This window comes from Ambystoma mexicanum, chromosome 2p, assembly GCF_040938575.1.
Source record: "Ambystoma mexicanum isolate Mex_15411 chromosome 2p, UKY_AmexF1_1, whole genome shotgun sequence".
Classification (NCBI taxonomy): domain Eukaryota; kingdom Metazoa; phylum Chordata; class Amphibia; order Caudata; family Ambystomatidae; genus Ambystoma; species Ambystoma mexicanum.
In genome coordinates this window covers 143894187-143920124 of record NC_090923.1, presented here as the reverse complement: position 1 = coordinate 143920124, position 25938 = coordinate 143894187, and the positions used below count along the sequence as shown (strand labels likewise).

Genomic DNA, 25938 nt, shown 5'->3' with positions numbered 1-25938 from the left:
GCGTGGCTGAAGACTGGATGCTGACTGCAGGCACAGTAAGCGTTACGCTGCTGGATGCAGAATAACACGAAGCATGTGCTGCTGTTCAGGCATGGTTTAAATAGCCTCCAAAGTAGTTCCAGGTAAGTCCCTAGAACCACACCAGAGTAAAAAATAGTCCCATCCAGGCCTCACGTTGGCTTGGATTCTTTTGCAGCATGTTCTGCATGAGTTAAGTAAAGTTTATGAGCCTGGCGACTATGGCGCCAGGACTGAACCCAGACAGCCCCCAGCCGGGGCTGCTGGGGTTTTATTAAATACCTGGATGCCTGCTCCCGGGTCTGATGGGCTTGATCCGGATGCCCGTGGGTAGGCATCATGAAAGGCACTCAAAGGGCCGTCGTTGCTGAAGGACTCCCAGGGCTCAGGCCGTCTGTGTCGGCCTTGATGGCCTGCAGCGACTCATCCACCGTTTTCCCAAACAGGTTGTTGCCGTCGAACGGCATGTCCAACACCCTGGTCTGCACGTCCTGACCTAAGTCTGTCGCCTTGAGCCAGCCTCGTCGAAGGCAAACACTGTTGCCTAACTGGCAAAACCCGCTGTCGGCAATGTCCGTTGCCACCGTTTTGGCATGGTCTGACACCACCTCACATTCCTGCAGATCTCTAGGGCCTCCGCCCTCTTGTCTGGTAGGAAGTCCAGTAGGGGAGCTATCTTGTACCATAGCTCCCTGTCGTAACGGGCCACAATCGCTAAGGCATTGGCAGCATTAATTGTCGTCGCCATGTCCCGTCGCCCCATGACGTCCAATTTCTTTCCCTCGCCGTCAGGTGGGGAAGTGGAGGTTGAAGCTGTTGCCCCCGCCGCCTTCTTCTTGGCCGCCGCTGAGACGACCGAATCCGGCGTCGGCTGAGCCCTGAGGCACAAGGGGGCGGCGTTGGGGACCCGGTACTACTTCTCGTACCGGTCCCTCTTGGCAGGCGTCGTGGACGGGTTCTTCAGGACCTCAAGTCCCTCGTCCCAGATATCGTCGAGTAACAGTACCGCAAGGACAGTCTTTCTCTTGGTCTCTCGCCATTGATAGAGGAATCCTTCCTTCTTCTGTTCCTCGGGGCAGAGCTGGAAGAGCTCGGATGTCCTGGCGATCATGGCGTGAAAGGAGCCAATTTCATCGGGCGGGGAAGCCCGAGGGGGTGGTGATGGAAGGTCCATCCCGTCGTCACCACCGTCATCTGTCCCCGTCGTGTCCGTCGCCGTGTCATCCCTGGGATCCGGAGAGGGGGGGTGAAGGCTCCACGGGGCGCGAGGACATGAAGGGCGGGGGGGGATGAACTCTCCTCCGCTTGCTCGGAGGGCTTCCCGACGGGCCTGGTTCTGGATCGTCCGCCGAGGTTCGTGGTAATCTCATCCTCATCTCCGTGCATAAGGTTTGGATCGCCATCAAAATGGCCGCCGATTTGTCCTGAGGCTCGGGCAATGGCTGCGACGGGAGGGCTGGCCGCTCCTCCACTGGGGCCTCGTCGGCGCTGTCGCCATCTTCGACCACCTCTTCGGGATCTCTCCCGTGGGATCGTACCTTCTCGAACCTCTCGTTGAGGCTCTTCACGGCCTCCACCAGCTCCTCCTCAGAGGCTGAATCTGTGTCCGTAATGGCCACCGCCCCCCCCCCCCCCTCTTTTTCCACCGGGGTCTTCACGTGGGTCTTGTCGATGGGCTGGAAAGAGGATTCCCTCCGCGGTAGCAGGGAAACTGAGGCCCTGAGGTCGACCCCACTGGTGTAGCCTCCACTCCACAGGCTTTGCCAGGGTCGCCACAACTCCCTGGATAGAGGCCTTAGCCGGGTGACTCAAGGCCTTCACCACCTTGGGCGCGCTTGAGGCCTTCAACTTGGGAGGGGGGGGCGGAGGCAGGGGTTTGGTGGGGGGGGTCACCGCCTCGCTCCCTCTCGAATGAATGCTTCTCGATCGACCGGAATCCTTCCCAGAACCAGAGCGTTGGCTCGTGGTTGATGGTGCCGGGGAAGGTGCACCCTGCCTGGCAGCCGAAGAGCCCGACCGTTCGGCGCTCCCGGGGCCCGCGGACTTGCGGTGCTTAGCCTTCTCTTGGGCCTCCGTCGCCGGGGCGCCCTCACAGGACTTAGAAGACCGCTCAGATCTTTTCTTCTTCTCACCTGCTGGGCCCTTCTCCAGCCAGCTGGCGAGGCGGAACGACGATCCCTCATGGTCCGTTCTGATAGGTTCTTGCAGAACTCGCAGTCCTTCTCCACGTGAGTCTTGTCCTCATGAAAGCAGTAGAGACATCTCGAATGCTCGTCCTCCTTGAAAACATTCTGTAACACGCATCCAGGGCAGTTCCTGAACAGCTTGGATCTGGGCGTCGAGCTACCCTTGCCCTGGGCCGCGTCTATGGTAGGCCTCAGATCTTCTGGAATCCTCCAAGAAGCGTCACTCGACGAAAACTTCACCCTTGAGGGGCGTAGGAAATTCCGAAATGGGTCCCCGTTGATCGGAAGAACCGGTGGAGCTTGAGGCTCGATTTAACTAAAAAATGTGAAAATCTCCCTGAAAAAGCGCAAAAATGCAGCAAAAGCTCGAGAGTATAGCAGGAGGACTCCTAACACTTTAACGTGCGGTAAAAATCTGATACTGATTTTTTCTTTACTGAGGATTCCCAGCCTGACGACGGGGAATATTCACGAGCATGTGAATCCATGCCAGACTCCATGCTGGAGAACCAAACAATGATGGCATGCATAGAAATTGAAAGCTAGTGACACTGTTCATTTTATGTGTCAGAACCATAATGTTAAAATGATTAACCAGGCATTACATACCTTTATCTTATGTGGTTCAACAAACTCCCCATATGCATTTTCATAGGTCACTTTCTTGTCACGCAGCGACACCCTGTAACCCCAGTTTAGCGATCCTATGTAGTTCTGGATTTCCTCAGTCATGGTATTCCAGTTGTGCTTTACTACAACAGAAGTTCGGAATTAGAAAAATATTTGCTGTACATTTAGTGATGAAGTTAAATAAAGCAAGAGCAAAACGGCCCTATCGCATTAATACTCCTCCTCACCTTTACGATTGCATAGAGCAAGAAGAGAATTAAAAAAATATATTTTTTTTTTAAAAAAAGACCCATTAACAGTCTAAATCCATGGGCCTTTGAACCATAGTGCGATGAAAGAAAACTTGTAGTATTACTAACACTAATTTCACAAAGGGCTGAGAGCCAAATGTCTATGAACACAAGCAAAAATGGCAGACCGTATGCTTCAGAGTGCCCCACTTGGGCTGATCCACACGTGTTCTGAAAATAGTGTTGCATTAAGGAAGGATTAAATGACTATTAATAACCAACCTTGTTCATCGTATTCCCAGCCAAACTTTCTGGAATCCTTCAACGCTTGTCCCAGTAGCGCAGATTGATGCATCAATTTTTTAGGAATGCAGCCTACATTTACACAAGTACCTCCAAGGCCTAGGAAAGAAAACGTACATTATTTTACAGGCAAGTGTAAAAAAAAAAAATTATTAACAAAAATAAAACACTTGTTCTTGTTTTATGGTTGCTTGATTTTGTACAGAATTAGTAAAACAATTTAAGGAGCAGAAAAGCTCATTATAGAACACCTTCATTGAATAGGACAAAATATGATTTTATGTTGTGTATAGTTGTGTTGAGAGTACATGATCAGATTTGTTGAGGGTGGGGAAGGATGGGGTGGGAACACTAGATTTGGGGAGCAATAGACCGTATATGGCACAGTTGGCTTTCAAAGATTTACATTACATATTTACTAATATTTGCCCAAAGGGACACCATTTTAATGATAATCTGCAAACTAAAGATTTTAGGGACTCGTCCCAAGCAGACAAGCCACAGTGAAGCATTGTACCGAGGCGCCATGTAACAGACGACATGATTTTAGTTTACACAAAACTAAGTCACGCTCTTTCAATGGTGTGTGAAAGCCTGAACAACTTAGATGGGTGGATTAAGGGCTACACAGTGAGCCCTTATGATGGAATGAGATGGCTTTTCATGCTAGAAAGTATTTATGGTGACTGGTGCCGAGACAGTACCTTGCTGGCTAAGGAAATGGACCCAGAGAAGTGTCGCATTAGCTGCTGACTTGTGGGTGGCCAACATGTCTACTTGCATGATTCTAGGGTTCCTCACAAGAAAGTATGGGAAGAATAATAAGAATGATGAAATTATACCTCCAAAAATCCCCCAAACAAAAGAGGACCACAACAATAACAAGGGTAAATGTCCCCATGAACAACCTCATAGGGCTAGTGAAAACTCTGGATACAAACCAGAGGGAGGTTACCAGAAACCCACATTCCAAAAGACATTTGGCAAGTGTGTGGTTTGTGGGTATGGTGACCATGTGAAAGGAGATCCCAGATGCAAGGGTAAACCTTCATGGATCCCATCCGTCGCCTTAGCCCTCACACATGATATGGATGTACCAATGACAGGTGCTCACTTTCACACTTCAGCTGAAGAACCCATTGTGTTCAAGCTAGAGTGTCTTTAATATTTCTGGCACTGTGGGAAGCAACAGAACATTTAAGTCAATTATTCCATGTTTTTCTGCGTTTAGGAGTCCTCTCGTCCAGTGCACCCAGGCCCTAGCTGGAACCCGCCTAGGGTCCCTTCCCTGAAGCCCCAACTAGCTCTAAAAGTAGAGTACTTACTTTTACTAATAGTCTTCCTTAAGAACTTAGCTTGATCCGACCGTTTGACACTAGACCCTAGTGACCCCCCCCCCTTCTGCCACTGAGAACACTCCTGCTCCAAGAATAAGGCAAAGACTTGCAAGGATTGGGCCTTTTGCCTAGAAAAGAGACTGGGCCTTTTCCCTAGAAAAAGAGACCAAGTGTTTAAGAGTTACTTGCAAAAGTATTTGGTTAGTAACCAACTCCGAGAGGGAGCAATTACAAAAGTTATTACCTTAGAAATGTTCTGCCATTCTGAAAAGTATAAGTAGCATATTTCTGTCCTTAGAAACCGTTTCGCCATTCTAACAAAAATTAGATGCAAGGTTGTATTACTCACCTGTGATTTGGTTGTGCCTCTTTCAAAAAGTAATGCTGTTCGTTTCACATCACTATTCCAGTTAATATACATTTATGAATGTCCCCAACTGGGTCTAACTTTCTCCGATTTGCCGTTAGCCTGCCCAGAATAAGTCTGCATTAGGTTTTACCAACCCAGCATAACAGTCAAAGTATAACACTGGGTTTTGCTTTCCCTGGTCTGTTGTACACAGACCAAAACAGTCTTGGCTTTATAAATTGCTTATAGCTCCTGTAAAAAGTGTATAGGTTTTACTTACATGGAGTATAACTGTGCTACCCTAAAATAAGTTATTGCTTCCCTTAGTCTGAAATGAAAAGCAACTGTAATTAAATATTAAACCGCAAGTTCCATCTCCCCTAGAATAACAAAGAATTAAAGGCGTTTTACTGGACCTAGAATTAGTGTTCCACTCTTCACAAAAAGTATATTATCCAGTTGGGTTACTAAATTATTTCTTGCTGAGCATCACAATAGAACTGCTAGGGTTTACTACCATTCCTATTACTGAAAGTAATAAAAATAAATAAAAAATAACTACTGGTTTGACTGCCCTAGAACTCCTGTTAGGTGTTCCAAATTAGGTTATGCGCTTTGGTCTATCTACCCTTCAAGCATTGTGCTGTGTTTTTCTATAATGTGTTTATATGATCAGTGATTAAACTCATTCTCCCCAACCCCAAGTATTATCTGGGCCTACTTTTCTTTAAATAAACCATTTATTTTTTACAATACATAGTGTTTGTGTTTCTTGTATTACAATTTCATTGTACTGGTTCTACAGCCCTGTCTCCTTTCTAAGATAAGCCTGGCTGCCCTGTCTATGCTACCCTGAACTCAGGTGGTACAGCCTTATACTAAGAGTGGAGTCTTATATCGTCTCAGTTAAATGGTTTTACTAGGCCCCTAGTGGGACTTCAGAAAAACTGTCCTAACACACAGGAAGTGTAAGCATACAGGAAATGGCGAACAAAGAAGGAGCCCACCATTTTAGAAGAAATGTGCATTATTGAGGCCGAGTTAACAGCCTGCGAGTAGTAAAGACTAAAAGTCATAAAGGTAACACCACTGCCAGCCACTCTTGTACAACTCGCAATTGTAACCAAATCCCTCCCTGCCCATTGTGGGAGTCTGTATCGACACATAATGGCGACACTATCACTGCCTTGTTGCGGATGCTTTTATTTGACTTTTGGACTCATGTTGGTTCACCAATCTCGTCGTTCTCATGCTGGACTTCCTTAAGCATCACGTAATCATGGTGACCATGAGACATGTGCCCATCTACGAATTGAATCCTGGCTATCCTGGTTTGCACTTGCTGATCTCTTGCAACATTGTGTTCAGTACGGACCTCTGCGGCTTGAATTGCGCTCTCCACTTGCTTATGAGCTCTATAAAACTATTCGCCAGCTTTGCTTATTCCTCGCTTTCACCACACTCGCTGCTTCTCAGTCTTCTAGTCCTCTCCCGGTCTATTCCCCCTCCCCTAAATATATTCTATGCACTTACCCTATCAGAAGTGTTGTCACACCTAGTATGATGCTTGGTCGTGTGTTCCTCCCCATCAGCCACCCCCAATCTTTGGTCAATCTCCAGCACCAACAGAAATGTCATCAGGCCTGTTAGGCAGAATCCTGTGCAGTTCCCTTAGGGAGCACTACAGAAGATTAAGACTACAGGTATATGCAATAAAATCCCCTTTGGCATCAGTCTGTACCACAGATTTAGTTGGTAGCTGTGGCTAAGCAGTCAGACATCTCAAGAGAGAGATGAGCAGTATTCAGGCTTTAAACATTAGGGATTTAGTACTATGGGACAAGGAAGCACGGACCAAAGCTTTGTATTAAAAAGTAGATTATTATTTTATACACTTGTAGTTCGACATCTATCAGTTCTTAAAGCATGTTAAATAAGTCAGAGGAAAGATATACATACTCACTAGTTAAATTGTAGACCAAGTGAACCAGAGTGGAAACTGAGCAAAACGGCACAGTGAAAACTACACACAAGGGATACTCTATCAATTTCTCACAAGGGAGGGCAAGCACAAGTTATATAGAAATAGCTTCACACACCCCAACAACACTTAGTTTGTGAACCAGATTAAGCAAGACAGTGAATCAGTATAGGCAATACTTAAATGAAAACTGAGCAAAATGGCATTTCACAAGGTTTAGAAAGGGGAAGGAAAGGGTAGTTATAAATAGGTGCATCAATACAGTTCTAGTTGAGAATCAATCTAAGGAAGGCAGTTCTAACCAATGTAGCCAGAGTCAGTAGGCCTGTGCCAGAGTCTGTGGTACAGGGCAAGGGCCCAGGAGCGAAATGTTCTTGTAGCTGCAGTGAAGTCTTTGGTTAACGATTTTGAAAAGGTGGCTGCAGAAGTTGAAAGACAATGTTAAGAGAGGGGCGGCTGACCCAACGGGTAGGTAAAGTATTTAAACACCTTTAGTGCTACCGCGAAGAAAGGGCGGCCTGGCGGATCAATGTACCTTTAAAATGAAGTGGCTCCTGCGGTGGCGGTTGTTCCTGGTAGTTCCTGCAGTTCGGGTGATCCAGCAGAGGAAGAGAGGCTCTCGTCGTGGAGGAAGGTTCCAGTTACAGCACTTCCCAGGGATGAAACTAGCCGCGGTGCTGCCCGACAAATAAAAGGTACGCCCCTTTAAATCGCGGTCCGGGTGGACTGGTGCCTGGCTATCCGGCCTCCGAGTACAGGGTACGGGAGAATCGACCAAGGCAGGTCCGGGAAGGCGATTGGCAAAATGGATGGCCCCACCAGCTCAAGGGAAGAAGGATCTTGCAGGTGAAGATCTTCGCTCATCGGGTGGAGAAAAGTGGTCAGATGCTGCAGCAGGACTTCACCGGTGGTTCAGTCATTGCAGAGGTCTTTGGCTTCTCTCCTCTTCGGCTTCTTAGTTCCAGTGGCGACATCTTCCTCTTCGTCCTCAGGACCCTGCTTTTATGCAAAAAGATCCCCATTCATACAGCCTAGTCACTCACACAGTGGAGTGGTCATCCTGGCGGGAGACCCTCCAGCCTATCAGGATAGAGTGCGACATGGGTTGCTGAGGCAACCCTGTCCAGGGGTCCTACTCCCCCTCCCACACAATGGACCCACCCCAGACTCACTGGCGCCGAAAGGAGGGCTCCTCGGCAGAAGCCCGCTTAACGGACGAACAAAGGATCCCCGACCTGGGTTAGGAGTTTAGAGAAAGACACGAGAATGAAGTTATATTAAAGTGCTGGCAAATAAAACCTACCGAGTCAAGTTAATATTAAACTACACCGGCGGTATGTTAGAGGCCGTCAGAAAAAGTGGTAGCCTTGAACAATGGGAAAATCCCATAGGAAAATATTTGCGGTTGAATATTTTTGGTAGTAACCACTGCCACCAGCCAGAAACTTTTGATAGAGGGACTGTACAGAACCCTCTTGAAAATGAACATAAGGGAAAAACTATTAACCCTTTTCAGTACCTCCATTGTTAGATGAGTTGTACTGGTTTTGTTCACAGAAATGTACTAGTAAAGTCAATGGGGACTTTACATGCCCTGGGAGACAGTAGTCAGTCCCAGGGTATGGAGTCTGTTTGGGGGTCGCTACGACACCCGTGTGTCACTGCACTGAGGGTGCAGTGTAACATGTTAATAAAGATGGTTCCTATGTAGCTGAGAGAAACCCCATAGACATTAAACAAAATATCCTAGAACACATAGCAAAAATGCCTAAGAGTGAAAAAAAATAAAGGGAGTCTCACTCTTAGCAGGAGAAAAAAAACAAACCCTTCACATCCAGCAAAGCTGCTGGGGGACTTTATAGGTAAGGGAAATTATCCATAAAATGAGAACTCTCCCTAACAGTCGACGTCACCGGATGTTATATATAGGACACACAGCGCCCGTAGCCTCAGTTGTAGTTTTTTCCCCAGAACGTGTGGCACCGAACTCCTGCCAGTATGACTGCAGATAGCCTTGCAGAAACGTAAGCTGCAATCGCATAGGAAATTCAGTAGAGGGGCAGGCTGGGAGGGCGATGTGGAATACGTAGGAGGAACATCCCATCGATAGAACGCTACCAGATATGGTAAGTAACTTGTTCTTCGAGGGGATTGTGTCCTCCGACGTATTCCACATCTATGACAGACTCCCAAAGCAGTATCAATTCATGGAGGTGGGAAAAGAATTTAGAATGCCCAATCAAATGGCTGAATAAAGGACTCCCTTACCAAAGGCCAAATCATGCCCATGGATGAGTCCAAGGAATAGTGTCTGACAAAAAGTATGGACAGGAGCCCATGTGGCTGCTGCGCAAATATTGCGAATAGGAACGCCCCTCTGTAGAGCAGTGGAGGCAGCCACACCCCTAGTAGAGAGTCCTTTCCTGCCAAACTAACACTCAGAAATCGTCAAAATGATCCATCTAGACATGGTCTGTTTGGAAACAGCCTGACCCAAGCGCCTTCCAGCATAACCAACAAAGAGCCGATATTCCACTCTGACCCGGGACATCCATGAGAGATAGAAACTCAAAGCTCTCCAAGGATCCAACCTATGGAGCCTCTCCTCTTGCTTACCAGGATGTGGAGGAGGATACAAACGCCAGAAGAATCGCCTTCTGGCTCAAATGAAACTCTGACACAACCTTCGGAAGAAAAGAAGGCCACACCCGCAGGACAACCATGTCCTTATGGAAAACAGTAATGGGTGGCTTGGCGGAAAGTGCCTGCAACTCACTCTGCGTTCGGAAGTAACCACAGCTAAAAACACTGTTTTAAAAGGACAACAGTCGCAACGGACAAGAATGTAAAGGCTCAAACGCAGCTCCCATTAGGAACTTTAAAACCAAATTCAAATCCCATCCCGAGACCTGGAAAGGCGACGGTGGAAACACATTAGTTAGCCCTTTTAGAAACTGAGAAATCAAAGGGATCTTGATAAGAACATTACTTAGATGAGCGCTTAAAAATGGACAAAGCTGCCAGGGAACCCTTAATGGTACCCACCTGCAGGCCCTTGTGGGCTAAAGCAAGCAAAAAAAGACAAAACCAAAAGGAATGGAACATTGGAAAGGATCCACATTGTGTACCCTGCACCAGTCACAGAACTTTCTCCAACGGCAACGGTACAGGGATTTTGTTGCGGGCCTTCTGGACGAAAGCAACAACTCCATCACGTCTTCAGGGAGGTCCCAATCCTTATACCTCAACCTTTCAGATACCAAGCATGAAGGCGGAGAGACTTGACCTCTGGATGGAGAACCCGACCCCCGCCTCCAGTGAGAGCAGGTTGTCTCGGTAGGGAAGATGGTGTGGAGGGCAGAAGGACATGTCTAGAAGGTCCAGGTACCATGCTCTCCTGGCCCACGCCGGAGCAATGAGGATCATTTGGGAACCGAACCTCCATAACCTCGGCAACACTTGCGGAATGACAGGGACTGGAGGAAACACGTACAGCAGTGGGAAGGACCACTCCACTACGAACGCGTCCCCTAAGGCTCCTCTTGGAGGAAATTCCTGTGAGCAGAATCTTATCGCACTACTGGTTGACACTGGCGGCGAAGAGATCCACTTGTGGGGTTCCCCAAAGGGCAAAGATCTCCAAAAGAACTTCCTGAGCCAGCTCCCACTCGTGAGAGACCGTGCTCTGCCTGCTCAGAGCGTCCGCCATCTCGTTTTCGTCTCTGGCCAGATGAACTGCCAACATCAAAACTTCCTGCTGGATGGCCCAGAACCAGAGCTGCATCACCTCCCTGCACAACAGGAGTGACCCTGCCCCCCTCCACCCTTTTTTGTTGAGGTAGTGCATGGCCAGTGTATTGTTCGTCATAATCAGGACATTCTTCCCCCGGAGAGACGGCAGAAAAGCCTTCAGGACTAGCCTGACGGCCCTCAGCTCCAACAGATTGATGTGGAGTCTGGACTCCGACGGAGACCAACGTCCGCTGGCTGTCAACGCGTTGGCATGAGAGCCCCAACCTGTGAGGGATGCGTCCGTCACGATAGTCACCTCCGGCCATAGTTGCCAAAATGGTGCTCCCTTCATCAGATTGCCTTCGTCGGCCCACCATAGAAGATCCTGGGCAAACCCGAGATCAGACATCCTGCCGGAGAACTGCGACCACTGCATCTTGAGATCCCAATGCAGGGATCTCATCTGCAGCCTGGCCTCTGGCACCAGGAAAATGCAGGATGCCAAGCAACCTCAAGAAATTGAACGCCGGGAGACTCTGGGCACGTTGAAACTTGTGCACCGCCTGCAGAATGTGATGAGCCCTCACCTGGGAGGCGAACACTGCCCCAGGGATGTGTCGAGGACTGCTCCGATGTATTGGAGCCGCTGGGTAGGTGTCAAATGTGACTTCTTAAAATTGGAGGGAGAAGCCCAGCTTGTGAAGGGAGTTGGCAGGTGACGGACAGATGATCATGGGCTTGCTCGAGAGAGCGCGCCCTGACCAACCAATTGTCCAGGTAGGGGTAGACGTGAATCACCACTTTCCTGAGATACGCTGCCACCACCACCACCACCATCAGCTTGGTGAAGACCCTCGGGCGGAGGCCAATCCGAACGGCAGTACCCGAAACTGAAAATGCGAGTCGCCAACCATGAACCTCAGGTATTTCCTGTGCATGGGATGAATCGGCACATGAAAGTAAGCATCCTTGAGGTCTAGAGACACCAACCAATGCTGAAGTTGAAGGGCCTGGAGGACTTAAGAGTTACCATCTTGAACTTGTCCTTCCCGAGGAGCTTGTTCAACCAACGCAGTCCACGATGGGTCTCAATCCCCAGTCTTTTTTCGGGATCAAAAAATAAGGGGAATACCATCCCTCTCCGCTACAGGCACCAGTTCTATGGCGCCTTTCTCAAGCAGGGATCGGATTTCCTGCACAAGGAGCGGATCCAGATACTTCAAAGAGCTTCCCCGGTGGATTGTCGTCAGGCCTCTGCCGGAAGGGAAGACAGTAGCCGTGGGCTATGATCTCCAGAACCCATACATCTGAAGTAATGGCTGGCCATTCTCCAAGATGCTGCGCAAGTCTGTCCTCAACCGGTGAACCATGGGACATGGCCTCATGACTGAGTGGAGGCGGCTGCTGCAGTGCCTGAAGACTAAGAGGTAACTGCCCGAGCGGCTTTGGCACCCCCGAGTATCTTGCTTTCCACCCCGGGTTCTCCTACTGTGGCCCCTTTGACTGGCAGCTCCCCTCGATCTACCAAAGGAAGATTAGTACCGAAAGGAACCTCCCCTCCATTGCTGTCCCCTAGGACGAAAAGGCAGAGGTTGACTAACTGCCGCGCTCAAAGACTTTGCTGAAGCTTTGGAGGGCTGCAACCTCTCAAGGCTCTCGTCAGCCTTGCTGCCAAACAGATGAACATCATCAAAGGGCATGTTCAGAAGACGGGATTGCACATCAGGAGCAAACCCCCCCGACTTCCGCAACCACACAAACCTGCATATCAGTGTGCTCGTAGCCATGGACCGGCTGACACAGTCTGCCGTGTCCAAACCCAACTGAACGGACTTGTACATGGCATCCTTGCAGTCCTGCACGAGGGCTAGAAAATCATCCCGTCCCTCCCCTTCAGGAAAGAGAGAAAGAAAGAGAGAAAGAAAGAGAGAAAGAAAGAGAGAAAGAAAGAGAAAGAAAGAGAGAAAGAAAGAAAGAAAGAGAAGAAAGAGAGAAAGAAAGAGAGAAAGAAAGAGAGAAAGAGAGAAAGAAAGAGAGAGAGAAAGAGAGAAAGAAAGAGAGAGAAAGAGAGAAAGAAAGAGAGAAAGAAAGAGAGAGAGAGGGAAAGAGAGGGAAAGAGAGGGAAAGAGGGAAAGAGAGGGAAAGAGGGAAAGAGGGAAAGAGAGGAAAGAGGGAAAGAGGGAAAGAGGGAAAGAGAGGGAAAGAGGGAAAGAGAGGGAAAGAGAGGGAAAGAGAGGGAAAGAGAGGGAAAGAGAGGGAAAGAGAGGGAAAGAGAGGGAAAGAGAGGGAAAGAGAGGGAAAGAGAGGGAAAGAGAGGGAAAGAGAGGGAAAGAGAGGGAAAGAGAGGGAAAGAGAGGGAAAGAGAGGGAAAGAGAGGGAAAGAGAGGAAAGAGAGGGAAAGAGAGGGAAAGAGAGGGAAAGAGAGGGAAAGAGAGGGAAAGAGAGGGAAAGAGAGGGAAAGAGAGGGAAAGAGAGGGAAAGAGAGGGAAAGAGAGGGAAAGAGAGGGAAAGAGAGAGAAAGAGAGGGAAAGAGAGGGAAAGAGAGGGAAAGAGAGGGAAAGAGAGGGAAAGAGAGGGAAAGAGAGGGAAAGAGAGGGAAAGAGAGGGAAAGAGAGGGAAAGAGAGGGAAAGAGAGGGAAAGAGAGGGAAAGAGAGGGAAAGAGAGGGAAAGAGAGGGAAAGAGAGGGAAAGAGAGGGAAAGAGAGGGAAAGAGAGAAAGAGAGGGAGAAAGAGAGAAAGAGAGAGAGAGAGAGAAAGAGAGAAGAGAGAGAGAGAGAGAGAGAGAGAGAGAGAGAGAGAAAGAGAGAGAAAGAGAGAGAAAGAGAGAGAAAGAAAGAGAGAGAGAGAAAGAGAGAAAGAGAGAGAGAAAGAGAGAGAGAGAGAAAGAGAGAGAAAGAGAGAGAAAGAGAGAGAGAAAGAGAAAGAGAGAGATGGCCACTTCTTCACCCAACCATCAAAGCACTTATCGTCCCTATCAGGAGGGATGATGGGGTACGCAGCCTGCTTCGAGGAGGCCATAGCCGCCTGCATCACCAAACTCTCCGTAAGCAAGTTATCGGCGGGGGTCACCACTGGATGGGCGGTATTTCTTCGGAAGAGACTTATTAACTGCCGGTAGACTCTCCGGAGCAATCCAAGCCGCCGCCACACTCCTTTGCAAAGCCATGTGAAACGGCAACACCGGGTCAGTGGGCGAACCTTGATCCAGGATGTCCGTCAAATCATCCTGAGCAAAATCAACAGGTGGAGCAGACCACCCCAAGTATTCAGTCACCCTTGACATGAGACGCCGATAGGAGGAATCCGCATGCACCCGATGCTCAGGTCGGCCAAACTCCACCTCCGGAGAGATGTCAATGCCACTATCATGCAATGACTGACAGAGTTCCTCTATCTGATTGATTATGCCCAGACAAAATGTCATCAGGGACATCAGGAGGCACAGCCATCTCCTCACAGTTCTGCAACCTCGGAAATATCCTGTAAAGGTTGGAAAAAGTCCAGTCTAGGAGGAGGAACAGAATAGGGCTCAAGAACAGGCCTCAGACTTACTGAGAGCCTCCCTCTGTGGTTCCACAGCCCTCAGGGGCACCTCCGGCAAATCCTCCACAAACAGCACCGAGGGAATCAGCGTCACAACTTCTAAGAGGGTGGGGGGGGGGGATCCCCGAGAGAGCTCCGACGGACACGGCGCTGACGCCTTCTTCGAAGGCTTCGCAGGGTTCAATGGAGTCGAGGACCAGGACCTGGATCTGGCACGGCTATGGCGATCTCCCTTGTCTGAGCAGGACCTTGACGGCTCCCAAGTATCACGCCGACCGTCCAAGTCCAAAGGTGTGCGAGTGGTGGACCAAGCCTGTTCTTTGCTGGCTTCTTTCAAAGGCGCGGACGGAACTGTGCCTTGCGACTGAAAAATCGCTAACATCTGCTGGCGGAATGAATCCCATTTGGCCGGCGATGAAGACTTGGTGGGACAAGTCAACCGTCTGGCGGAGTCCTCCTCCAACGAGGACGGGGGAAGGCAACCAGTGACGGCGCTTCCTAAAATGCCTCGACGAGGCAGAGGAATGGCCGGAACCACTCCTAGATCCAGACCCCCTAGATCGCTGACGCAGAGTCGCCCCTCGAGTCATCGGTTGAAACCCCAACAGACCGATTTATGGGGCTTAGACACCCTACCTACCTTGAATTTCTACTTACATTCCCGCAAGGCCTTAGATGTTAGGGACTGGCAATCCTCGCAGTAGTCGGTGGCCTGGCTTTCGTCAAGGCACCAGAGGCAGATGTCGTGTGGGTCCGTGATGGACATCTTCGAACCGCAGTGCTGACATTTTTTAAAGCACGACTTCGGGGTAGTATCAGACGAAGACATAGCTTTCAAAGAGAAGAATCGAACGTGCTGAGATGCTGAGCAAACACGTTTGCGGAAAAAACGGGACCGAGGCTACGGGCGCCGTGCGTCCTATATAGAACATCCGGTGACAACGACCCTCAACGGATGCCTCAAGGGACAACGGATCAACGTCATCGACGCAGGACGTCTTCTGCCGAAAATTTTCGAAGCAGCACAGCTGTGGACATTACCCGTCATAGATGTGGAATACGTCGGAGGACACAATCCCCTCGAAGCAGAGGATCTGCAGAGGTTCAAGGTTCAACTCGGCTTGGCGACCGTTGCAGCGAAGTAGCCCCAGGAAACCGTTTGGCTAGCCAACAGGATGGTTCCAGGTCGGTTCAAAACACTTCAAGCAGCTGAATCTTTGATCGTTAAGGAGCCATCTGGACTGGTTGTTCACACTAGGAAAGCTGCAGACACAAATTCACTGGCAAGTGAGGAAATGCCTGCTGGCGATCTTCTGGCTAGTTCTAGGACTTCAAAAGGCTGCTCTCTTTCGTAGGGCTCTAGGCTCCAACAATTAACTAAACAATAGCTACAAGAGTAGCTTCTTATCCAGAATCTAGACTGGAGTTGCCCTCAGCCAAGCAATGGCATGGATCTGCACCATTCAAACTTGGCAGGAGCGGTCCGTTCAATCTGTCTAGCAAAACTGCCATGAATAAGGACTGGGTCCAGACAAAACCATCCCCCACATCCAGTCACACGAGGGCCCCCACTTTGCCCACGAAAGCAGGAGCCTTCCCTAGGGAAGGGGCTCACCATACAAGGTCAAACCTTAAGATGGCCACAGGACAGATGAACATATCATGCCACAAATATTTTAGAGTTTATGTTTCTGTAATTGGCATCAAGTGGTAAAAAAAAAAAACAAAATGCATGAGACCATGAAAAATAAAACTCAAAAGTATCCACCAGTGTCTCTGCCCCACTTCGCTGTAGGGGATCTGGGAAGATGAACACAGGAATGTTCACGAGATCAGAGTTCTTCTGCACCGATTGGCCATAAGGATTGTGACGATGCCACCAAAACCGAGTTTAGCAAGGCGAGTGAAGAAGAAATGCTTCATTTACCCCAAAAAAAAAAAAATCAGACAACGGTGCAAAACAGTAGCAAACGGTGGAGTGTCCTATTGAGTTATGTGGGGGGGGGGGGGGTAGGGAGAACTCTCAGAAATGTGATAATTCCCTTCTACCTTAGAAATCCCCAGTTCTTTTGCTGGGCTTTTTTCCTGAAGAGACCTTTTCCCCCCACTCTCTCATGTATTTATCTTTCATTTGAACCCTGGGATTATTTTGGTTTCGGAGTACGACAAACTCCATAGGCATTATCACGTTACATTGCGACACCCAGCACGCTCAGTGTCACAGCGAAGTCCCTTGGATTTCTCAAAGGTATAAATACCTTCTCTTGGATGAACTACTGTTTCCAAGAGTAGTAAAGTGAAATTAACTTTACTTACCTTTTTCTCTTTGTAGTCCCAGCACACACTATCTTACATAGAGTGCTGGAGGGGTTAGTTAGTATTCCCTTTGTCTACCTTCTCATGTTAACATCCTTATGTTACCCTTTCTACAATTAATGGCTGGTGGCAGTGGATTGCATTTTACTACAATTGTGCGTTCCTACCGCAGGCTGAACCCTCAGCTGCAATGTTAGGCAAGATTGTATGCAGTACTCTTAGACTGCACCAGACTTGTCCTCTTGGCAATAGGTAACCCCAACCGTATAAGTCTGTACTACAGAAGTTGGTAAAGTGACTGAGCAGCCAGGCTTATCTCAAGAGTGGTCAATGTGAGCTGTAGGGTTGTAACAGTTTCACAGTGACAAGTATCCAAATTAACTCTTACACTCAAGGTTTCATGATTAAACAATTATTTAACAGTCAGTTTGAATAAGCCTTCTTTAAAAGGGAGCAATATATGCAACACATACTTCAAAAACACAGTTTCAAATCAGTAGATACCCATTTGGTATGGCACACAGACCCTTCCTAAGCCCCGATGTTACTAAGTAGGACACTGCAGACATTGACATATCACTGGCACATTTAGAGCAATACTGGGTTTGGTGTCAAAAAGAAATGTTTAGGAAATAAAAACAACGGTTAACAATTCTTAAGCAAGTACTTTTGAACCCCCCCCCCCCACCCCCAATGCAGAATAAATTAACCCTTTCCCAGCTACACAAGTTAACAAATGTGAAAGTGAACCCCAACTTGCAGGGGGGCACCCCTTAAATATATTTGGGGTACCCCTGATCATGCTCACACCAGAGTAAATACACCCCTCTAGGGAATTAAGGCCATGAGTCTATCTTGCAAAAGAAAAATCTGTACAGAAGGATTGGCAAAGAACTGCGCCAGAGCGGTATATTGTCCCTCAACCGCTCCCAGGTCCTGAAGACTGGTGCTGGGGCTTAAATACTTTTGACTTGGTTACTGGATACCAGCAGAGCCCATCCAAAACTTGTTTTCCTAGTACTGTGCATGTCATGTATTGAATCCTTTAAAGTCTCCATTGGCTTTTGATGGACAGGAACAGCTGCTGAGTTACCTCGTGCTTTCTGCCAGCCTGCCGTCTATTTTTAGCACAGGCTGAATTCAACGTGTGCTTTGAGCAAAACTAACTACAATTTAAAAGATTTACAAATATATCCATCTAAATAGTCATTTGCACCTTCTATTTCAATCCCAACTATCTTTATTTAGTGACAACCCCCCCCTCCCCCGGACTCTTGTAGTGCTTAGAAAACAGTTGCTTAGAAAACAGTTAACAGAAGTCTTGCCTAATTCTCAAGTGCTTGGAAAACTTGGGAATGAAGGAAAGCACTAGGCTCCTTACCAACCAACAAATATGTGACTTTTGTTGGGGAAAGTTAAAGCACATAGTGAGAGGTTAGAAGAGTCTTCAGGGAGCCAGGACAGCCAATGTCAATTGAGCAAAGTCTAGGGGAGCTCAAGCACTTCTTGAAGTTAAGTAAAACATCTTACACAATGTTTTAGACATCTTTGTAGAAAATGAAATCACCGTTGGGCCACAAGCTGGGAGGAGTGTGGGAGGCAAAGTTGCAAGACTCTGCAAAAGCAACCAAGACAAGTCTCAACTGAGAGCTAGCAAGGCTACACAAGAGATTTACAGTACCTTAGGCCTGAAGAAAATGGTTCCAGCTGGATTCTGTTAGTTGTAGCATGGCAGATCCTGTTGTTCCTGAGTCTCAGTCGTGGGGAACAAAAGGAAGGACGTCTGGGGAATCCTGCACTACGAATTGAAGGTCGGCAGTAGCTGCACTTCGCGGTTTCAGCTTCTCACGAATAGCACCGCGGTTCTCGGATAACTTATGGGCTTTCCTCGCATCTGGTGTCCAGCACTCTGAGGTGGCTCAGGCTTGGTCAGTCCTGCTTCATGCGAGTCCGGAGGATCTTCCTGGAGCTCGGGTCCGACTTAAAGACAACACTCGATTCTGGTGTTCCTCTCCCTCGCAATCGGTTTCTGCAGCAGCAATGGAAGTACAGCCAGCTCAGAGAGGATTTCCAGACAAGTTAGTCTTGGGGTCGATTGCTCTCACCAACCCAAGGGGAGAAGTCATCCTTTGCAGGGCTTCCCTAGTCGAGGAAAATTCAGTCGTTTACAAGCAAGGCAGAGTCTACCAATGAACCGAACAAAGAAACTGGAAGAGGAGCTCTAATTTCGACAGACTAGAGAAGCCTGGAAAGGATGTCTTCTCCCATTGCGTTAGCGGGACCAATCGACCCAAGACGAACTCGACTGGAACCCCACCCAGCCTCTCTGCTGGCTGTACTTCCATTGCTGCTGCAGGAACAGAGTGCCAGGGACAGGAACACCAGACAAGAGCTCCAGGAATATCCTGCGGACTCCCTCGAAGCAGGACTAACCAAGCCTGAGCCACAACAGAGTGCTGGACCCCAGAAGCCAGGAAAGTCCACAAGGTGTCCAAGAACCGTGGTGGTGCTATTTGCGAGTAGCTGAAACTGCGAAGTGCTGCTGATTTGAATTATGCCCATTGCTGCCGCCGACCTTCAAACCACAGTGCAGGAGTCCCGAGATGTCCTCCCTTTTATACCCACGACTGAGGCCCAGCAACAGGATCTACAGGACTGCAAAAGGAACAAAAGCCTGCTGGAACCAATTTCTGAAATTAGGGGTACTTATCTCTTGTGTGTAGCTTACTTGTTCTCACTGGAGACTTGCATTGGCTGCTGCTTTGCAGAGTTGCATAACGCTTTGCTCCTCACAAGCCTCGTAGCCTGTGGCCCAACAGTGATTTCCTTTTCAAAAGACTCTTTAAAATGGTGCAAGACTTTTGCTCATCTTCAAGAAGTGCCTCAGCTCCCCTAGACTGCTCAATTAACATTGGCCACCCTGGCTACCTGAAGACTCTTCTTACCCTCTGACTTTGTCCCTCCAACAAATCATACATACCTTACTTGTATAGCTGGGAAAGGGTTAAGCTGCATTGCATTGGGGATTCAAAAGTGCTTACCTGTTTGAGAAACGTGTTAACCATGGTTTCCTTCCCTAACCTTTTGCCAACATCGGTATTACCATTTAAGTCTCAAAATTGATATATTAATGTCCACAGTGTCCTAACAATTAAAGTCACCCCAGGGTGTAGGTAGTGTATGTGTACCATCCCAAAAGGGTATCTACTTACTTAACAAGTGTGTTTTTGAAGTGTATTTAAGTGTTGCATTTTGCTCCCTTCCAAAGAAGGCGTATTTTAAAACGGACTTAAATTAATAAAATAATGATTTTATCAAGAAACCTTGAGGATAAGTGTTATTTAAATACATGCCACTGTTAATCTCTATGTTACAACCCTACAGCTCACATTGATCCCTCTTCAAATACACCTGGCTGATCAGTCTCTCCACCAACTTGTGTAGTACAGGCCTATACCAAAGGTTGGGTTACCTATTGCCAAGTGGACAAAGTTGGGGTAGTCTCCCACAGGGTTACTACATACAATCTTGCCTAACCAGTGGTGGATGAGGGTGGCGGGGGTGTTGAGTGGCAAAACAAAGACTCTTTCCCAACACCACGTTATCAGTAACATCCCAGCACTCATGGAAGTGAGCATCATGTTTTTGAGGCTGCTGCTGATCAGTATCAGTAAGCAGCAATACGATGCATTTGCAGCACTATTATGCAACTGGATACTTGCAGATTGTCAGAAACTATACCATTTCTTTTCCTACTCAAGACCAGAGTGTAAATGCTTTACATTGAAAACAATTGCTATCCAAATTTTGTCCACGTTTGTATGACTGCTCACCGCCACTGGGGAGGTTGGGTTGTCCCTTTTTGGCGATTTAAACATTTTAAATAGCTATATTAAGCAATGTACGTGGACAATACAATCCTGCATTATTCAGAGAAAACGGAACCGAATCCATGAAATACTGCATGAAAGAAATGTTTTCAGGATTGAACTACAGTGATGTTTGCCCCAGTACAAAAAGCCAATTATACTAAATTAGAAAATGTTCTAAAAACAATCACTCTTAAATGTAATATTAACCAGTAACACTTACCCCATGAAACACCTTGAGGTGTTGGTACAACGAAATCCAGGACCAAGACCTTCTTCCCCAAAGATGCAGCCTCCTGTAAAGTAGAACATGTATCCAAAGTAAATAAAACATCTTGGCATTCATTATTTTGCAGCATTCCCACATTTAATTAGCAGCACTAACAAGGATTGATTGCCTTCCTCAAAGAATCAATTTCAATGAGATCTTTACTTTACCAAACTCCATTCATCATCTCTAGAGCTAGCGCTTAAAGGGTGGGTCTATTTTATGCTAAAACAGACAAAATGTATGCTGCACAAGTTGCAATATATGGTTTACAGGAATTGTAAAATCTTAGTCCGCCCCCATGAGGTGCGGGAAAGAATATAAAAAGGACTGGCTCGATGAGTCGAGCATGGAACAGGGAAACTTGACAGTTATGGTCTATGCAGCAATGGCGGCGGCACCCAAGACGCATTCCCTCTTTGCCTCCCATGCGCTGGGTCCTACCACTCTGACGCCAGCTGGGCCAAGGCCATCTGGTCTGCCAGGCAGGACCGGGAGGTTGGCAAGCTCCTCCTGTGAGGAGATGTCCGTGCCCTGGAGGGCCACCGTGCACCCCACCCTTCTCTGCGACCATGGGAGATGGTTTCGGGGAAATGATGAGCATCACCTTCTGCGGCATCCTTTCAATGGGCTGAAAAGAGGATTCCCTCCTGGCAGGCAGGGATACTCTCGCCTTTGGGGTCGTGCCCTGTGGATACGCCACTGCGGCCTTCGCAAGAGACGCTACCACCACTTCGATGGAAGGTTGGGCCTTCGTCTGATGCACCTTGGCCTTCATGGTCTTGGCCGGATCTGCGGCCTTCACCTTAGGGAGGGGGGAGGGTCGGGACCCCGCTCCCCCTTGGCCTGCTCTGCAGGGTCAGTCTGGGTCTTCTCTTAGAGCTTGCCCGGGTGGTCCGTCTTCCTCTTCTTCAAAGATCCTGAGCATTGGTTCGTGGCTGAAGGAGCTGGAGACACTGTACTCGCCCTGGCCACTGGGGACCCCGTCGCAACAGCGCTCCCGGATGCAGTGGACTTGTGGTGCTTAGCCTTATGTTGGGTCCATGTGGGAGGGGCGTCCTCAAAAGGTCTTAGAAGACCGCTCACCTTTCTTCTGGGCAGGGGAGGCATGAAGTTGGGACACACCCGGAGCAGTGGCCTTGGCCTGCAGCCACTCGTTGAGGCAGCACCCCATCTCCTGACAAGCCGCACAGTCATCCACCACGTGGGTCGGGCCGGAGTGCAGGCAGTAAAGGCACAGGGAATGTCCGTCGTCTGAAAAGGCATTCCGTAGGTTGCAACCGGGGCAAACCTTGAATAGAGGTGCAGCGTCGTCCTCCTCTGCCATGTCCACGCAGGGTAGGCCTTGAAGCTTCTGGAATCCTTTAAGAAACTTGACAAATAAAAATTAGAAAAGTAAAAATGCCCTTGAGGGGCGCTGAAGAATCCGTAAATGGGTCGCCATTAATCAAAAAGGAGCTCGAGGCTCGATTGACCGAAAAAAAAAAAAAAAAAAAAAAGCAAAAATCTTAGTAAAAATGAAATAAAAAATTTGCAAACTCAGTAAAAGCTCGAAAGCCATAGCATGAGGATTCCCAACACCTGAAAGTGCGATAAAAATCTGAAGATGGCTGACAGTGGAGGGGCTAAGGTAGAGGGCAGTATGACCCAGAGACCAGTGATTGATTGTTAGGAGAAAGACAGTTCAGAAGTGAAACTAAAACTGATTTTTTTCTTTACCGAGGATTCCCAGCCCGACGACGGCGAATATTCATGAGCATGTGAATCCATGCCAGACCCCATGCTGGAGAACGGAGTTCCATCTTTTGTGTGGATTAGATTTGTTTTTCTTAGTTCCCCCAACAGTGTTTTTAAAGCAGGGGCTCTCTGTAGGGAAGCCATCCACATCTTTTGGCCCCATAAATTAAGGATTTTGTTATGCCTTTAATTCCGATATCTTTAGTTTTAGGACATAGCCCTGAGATGTCCCTCAAGCCTACATCTCTTCATGATCTACTTCTGCAGTTTGCAAAGGAGTATCCTTCCCCTTGTTCTCCTCCGGGTCCTGGTCGCTTGACCAATCTTACGTGGACCCAAATAGTGTGGCTATTAGGTGTCTCCAGCTTGTCAGGGTTTCTGCTTCTTCATCCCCCACCCTGTGTTACTAGCATCCTGCCATACTACAATTTCCGCTTCCGCCCATTTTTGGAGGTCTTTCCACCATATTTCAATCCTAGGTATGCGACTGCTTCCATCCCATGGCGATCCTGCGCTTCGCCAGTATGTATGCCAAATCCTTTAGTTTGCTTACGTGCTTAAGTTTACGTGGTCTTGGGAAAGCCCAAGCAGACATACCCACGCTATCCCTACAGTTATTTTAATCCCCTTGTCCTCCAATCTGTGAGCTATTTCTCCCTAACATTTCTCCATTTCCGGGCACGCCCAGAGCATATGCGTCATCCCAGCGTTTTCTTCGCCACATTTGGGGCATGTTGGTCTTTCTGCTTTGCTGAATTTGGCTATCCTTTGGGACGTCATAAGCTGTATTTGCTGTAACCTCACGTTCCTTCCACGTTCTTGTGGTACCCTTTGGCCCGCTCCCACATTCCGTCACTCATCGGGGCTCCCACCTCTTTTTCCCAGTCCTGTCGTAGTTGAACCACTTCCTTTCCCACTTTAGCCATCACCAGCTCATATATTCTGGATATCTCATGCCCTTCCTCTGCTATATCATAGATCATTTCTATGGTGGTATCCGGTGGTTCTTCCAATACTACTTCTGACCATTTTCTTTTAATTCGCTGGACCACCCTGTGAGATGTAATATACTTCCCTGTGTGTAACCCCGTTTCCTCCACCAGCGTCCTGAATTCCTTTATCTCCCCTTTTTGCGAGATATCACCTATTGTCACTATCCCCACCGGTTCCCAGTATTTCCTGATTATCTTCATTAACTGCTCCTCTTTCCCTGCCAGTGCTACCAGTGCAACCTGCTGGGAACACGGGGTCGGATTTTCCATTATCCGACAGGCCATGTGCCATATTTTCCACCCCAATGAACAAGTTACTTCTTACCTTGTAACGTTCTTTCGACGGATGTTCCTCCGACGTACTCCTTATCTTTGATAATACATTTCCAGCTTGCTGGCCTCGGAAATTTTTTTCTGTAGAGGGCGCTGCGCGTCGACAACACCATGCCCATAAATAGCCACGCGCGGCGTCCGTTTCTCAGTTCTGTTTTGTAGCATAAGAAAAGTCATGCCTGAATTGGTTATTGACCTTGAATGAACGTAAGCTGCAACCAAAAGGGAAGTATTACTGCAGGGATGGATGGGAGGGGCGATAAGGAATACGTCGGAGGAACATCCCGTCGAAAAAACATTACAGGTTAAGAAGTAACTCGTTCTTCAAAGGGATTGTGTCCTCCGACGTATTCCTGATCTTTGATAGACTCCCATAGCAGTGGCATGCAATTGGAGGTGGGAGTAAGAATGTTATGTATCCCTTTAGGTATGGACCGAATGTAATACGGCCTTGCCAAATGTGGTCTCTTGACTAGTGGAGGAATCCAGGTTGTAAAATTTTGTGAATGTATGTGCGGACGACCATGTGGCAGCCGCATATATGTCTTTGACCGGTACCACTCTTTGGAGAGCCGAAGAGGCTGCAATACCCCTGGTTGAATGAGTCCTAAGATTTTGGGGTGGCTCTTTCCCTGCCAGTTTGTAACATTCCAGAATGGCCAAAATAATCCACCTGGAAATGGTTTGTTTTGTTATGGGTAGTCCCAACTTGTGACCCGAGTATCCTACAAACAGTTGGTCTGCTTGCCTGATCCTAGCCATTCTGCTGATGTAAAAGCTGAGAGCTCACCTTGGGTCCAGCCTATGTAGTCTTTCTTCCTCTTTCCCCGGATGGGGAGGAGGGTAGAACGAAGGTAAGGTAATTTAATGAGTAATATGAAATTCAGAAACCACCTTTGGGAGGAAATTAGGCTTCGCCTGTAGGACAACTTTGTCCTTGTGGAAAATTGTATGTGGGGGTTTACAGGAGAGAGCTTGTAGCTCGCTCACCCTCCTAGCAGATGGTCGTGCTACCAATAGGACAGTTTTAAGCGTGAGAAATCTCAGCGAACAAGAGTGAAGTGGTTCGAATGGAGTGCCCATTAGGAAGTTTAAGACTAAATTTAAGTCCCATAAGGGAACTTGGAATGGTTTTGCAGGATAAACATTAGTTAATCCCTTGAGAAATTGTATCACTAGAGGTAGTTTGAAATAGGATGGTTCCTCTGCAGTGCGCTTGAAGATTGAAAGCGCTGCGAGACAGCCTTTTACAGTGCCAACTTGAAGGCCTGAGTTTGCCGAGTAGAGTAGAAAGGATAACACTGTTGGTGTACCACATGAAAAAGGGTCGATATTCCCTTCTCTACACCAGCTGCACAATTTGTTCCAACGGCAGCGCTATAAAGACTTTGTTGCTGGCCTTCTGGCCGAAAGCAACACCTCCATGACGTCATCAGGGAGATCCCAATCCTTGTACCTCACCCTTTCGGAAGCCAAGCGTGAAGGTTGAGGGTTCTGATGTCTGGATGGAGAACCGGACCTCCCTTCTGCGAGAGAAGATTCTCTTTGAGTGGAAGACGGATTGGAGGGCAGATGGACATATCTAGAAGGTCCGGGTACCACGTTCTCCTGGCCCAGTCCGGGGCAATTAGGATCATGGTTTTCCGGAATCTTCTCAACCTCCTGATCATTTGAGGAATAACAGACTGGTGGAAATGCATAGAGGAGTGGAAACTCCCAGTCCACTACGAACGCGTCTCCTAGAGCTCCTCTCGGGGGAAATTCCCTTGAACAGAACAGATTGCACTTCTTGTTGGTGCTTGTGGCGAACAGATCCACCCGAGGGGTTCCCCAAAGGGCGAAGATCTCTTGAAGGACTTCCTGAGCTAGCTCCCACTCGTGGGAGACTGCTCTGCCTGCTCAGAGCGTCCGCTGTCAAGTTCTTCTCTCCGGCTAGGTGGACTGCCGATAGAGAAATTCCTTCTCGAATTGCCCAAACCAGAGCTGCATTGCCTCTCTGCACAGTGGCAGTCACCCTACGCCTCCTCTTTTGTTGAGGTAGTGCATGGCCACCGTGGCTATTTATGGGCATGGTGACGTCGACACGGTGGGCGTCGAGGGACATCGACTCGGCA

The 25938-nt window shown here is 48.2% G+C and overlaps 1 protein-coding gene across 1 annotated transcript in view; it reads right to left on the bottom strand.

The window, feature by feature from the left end:
- TXNRD3 (thioredoxin reductase 3) overlaps positions 1-25938 on the bottom strand; it is a 311226-nt gene that overhangs the window by 190833 nt on the left and 94455 nt on the right. The window contains exons 5-7 of the mRNA XM_069643385.1: positions 20718-20790; positions 3347-3466; positions 2814-2956 (exon numbers count right to left, since the gene is read on the bottom strand). Of these exons, the coding sequence (XP_069499486.1) occupies positions 2814-2956; positions 3347-3466; positions 20718-20790 (336 nt within the window). The remainder of the gene's footprint in view (positions 1-2813; positions 2957-3346; positions 3467-20717; positions 20791-25938) is intronic.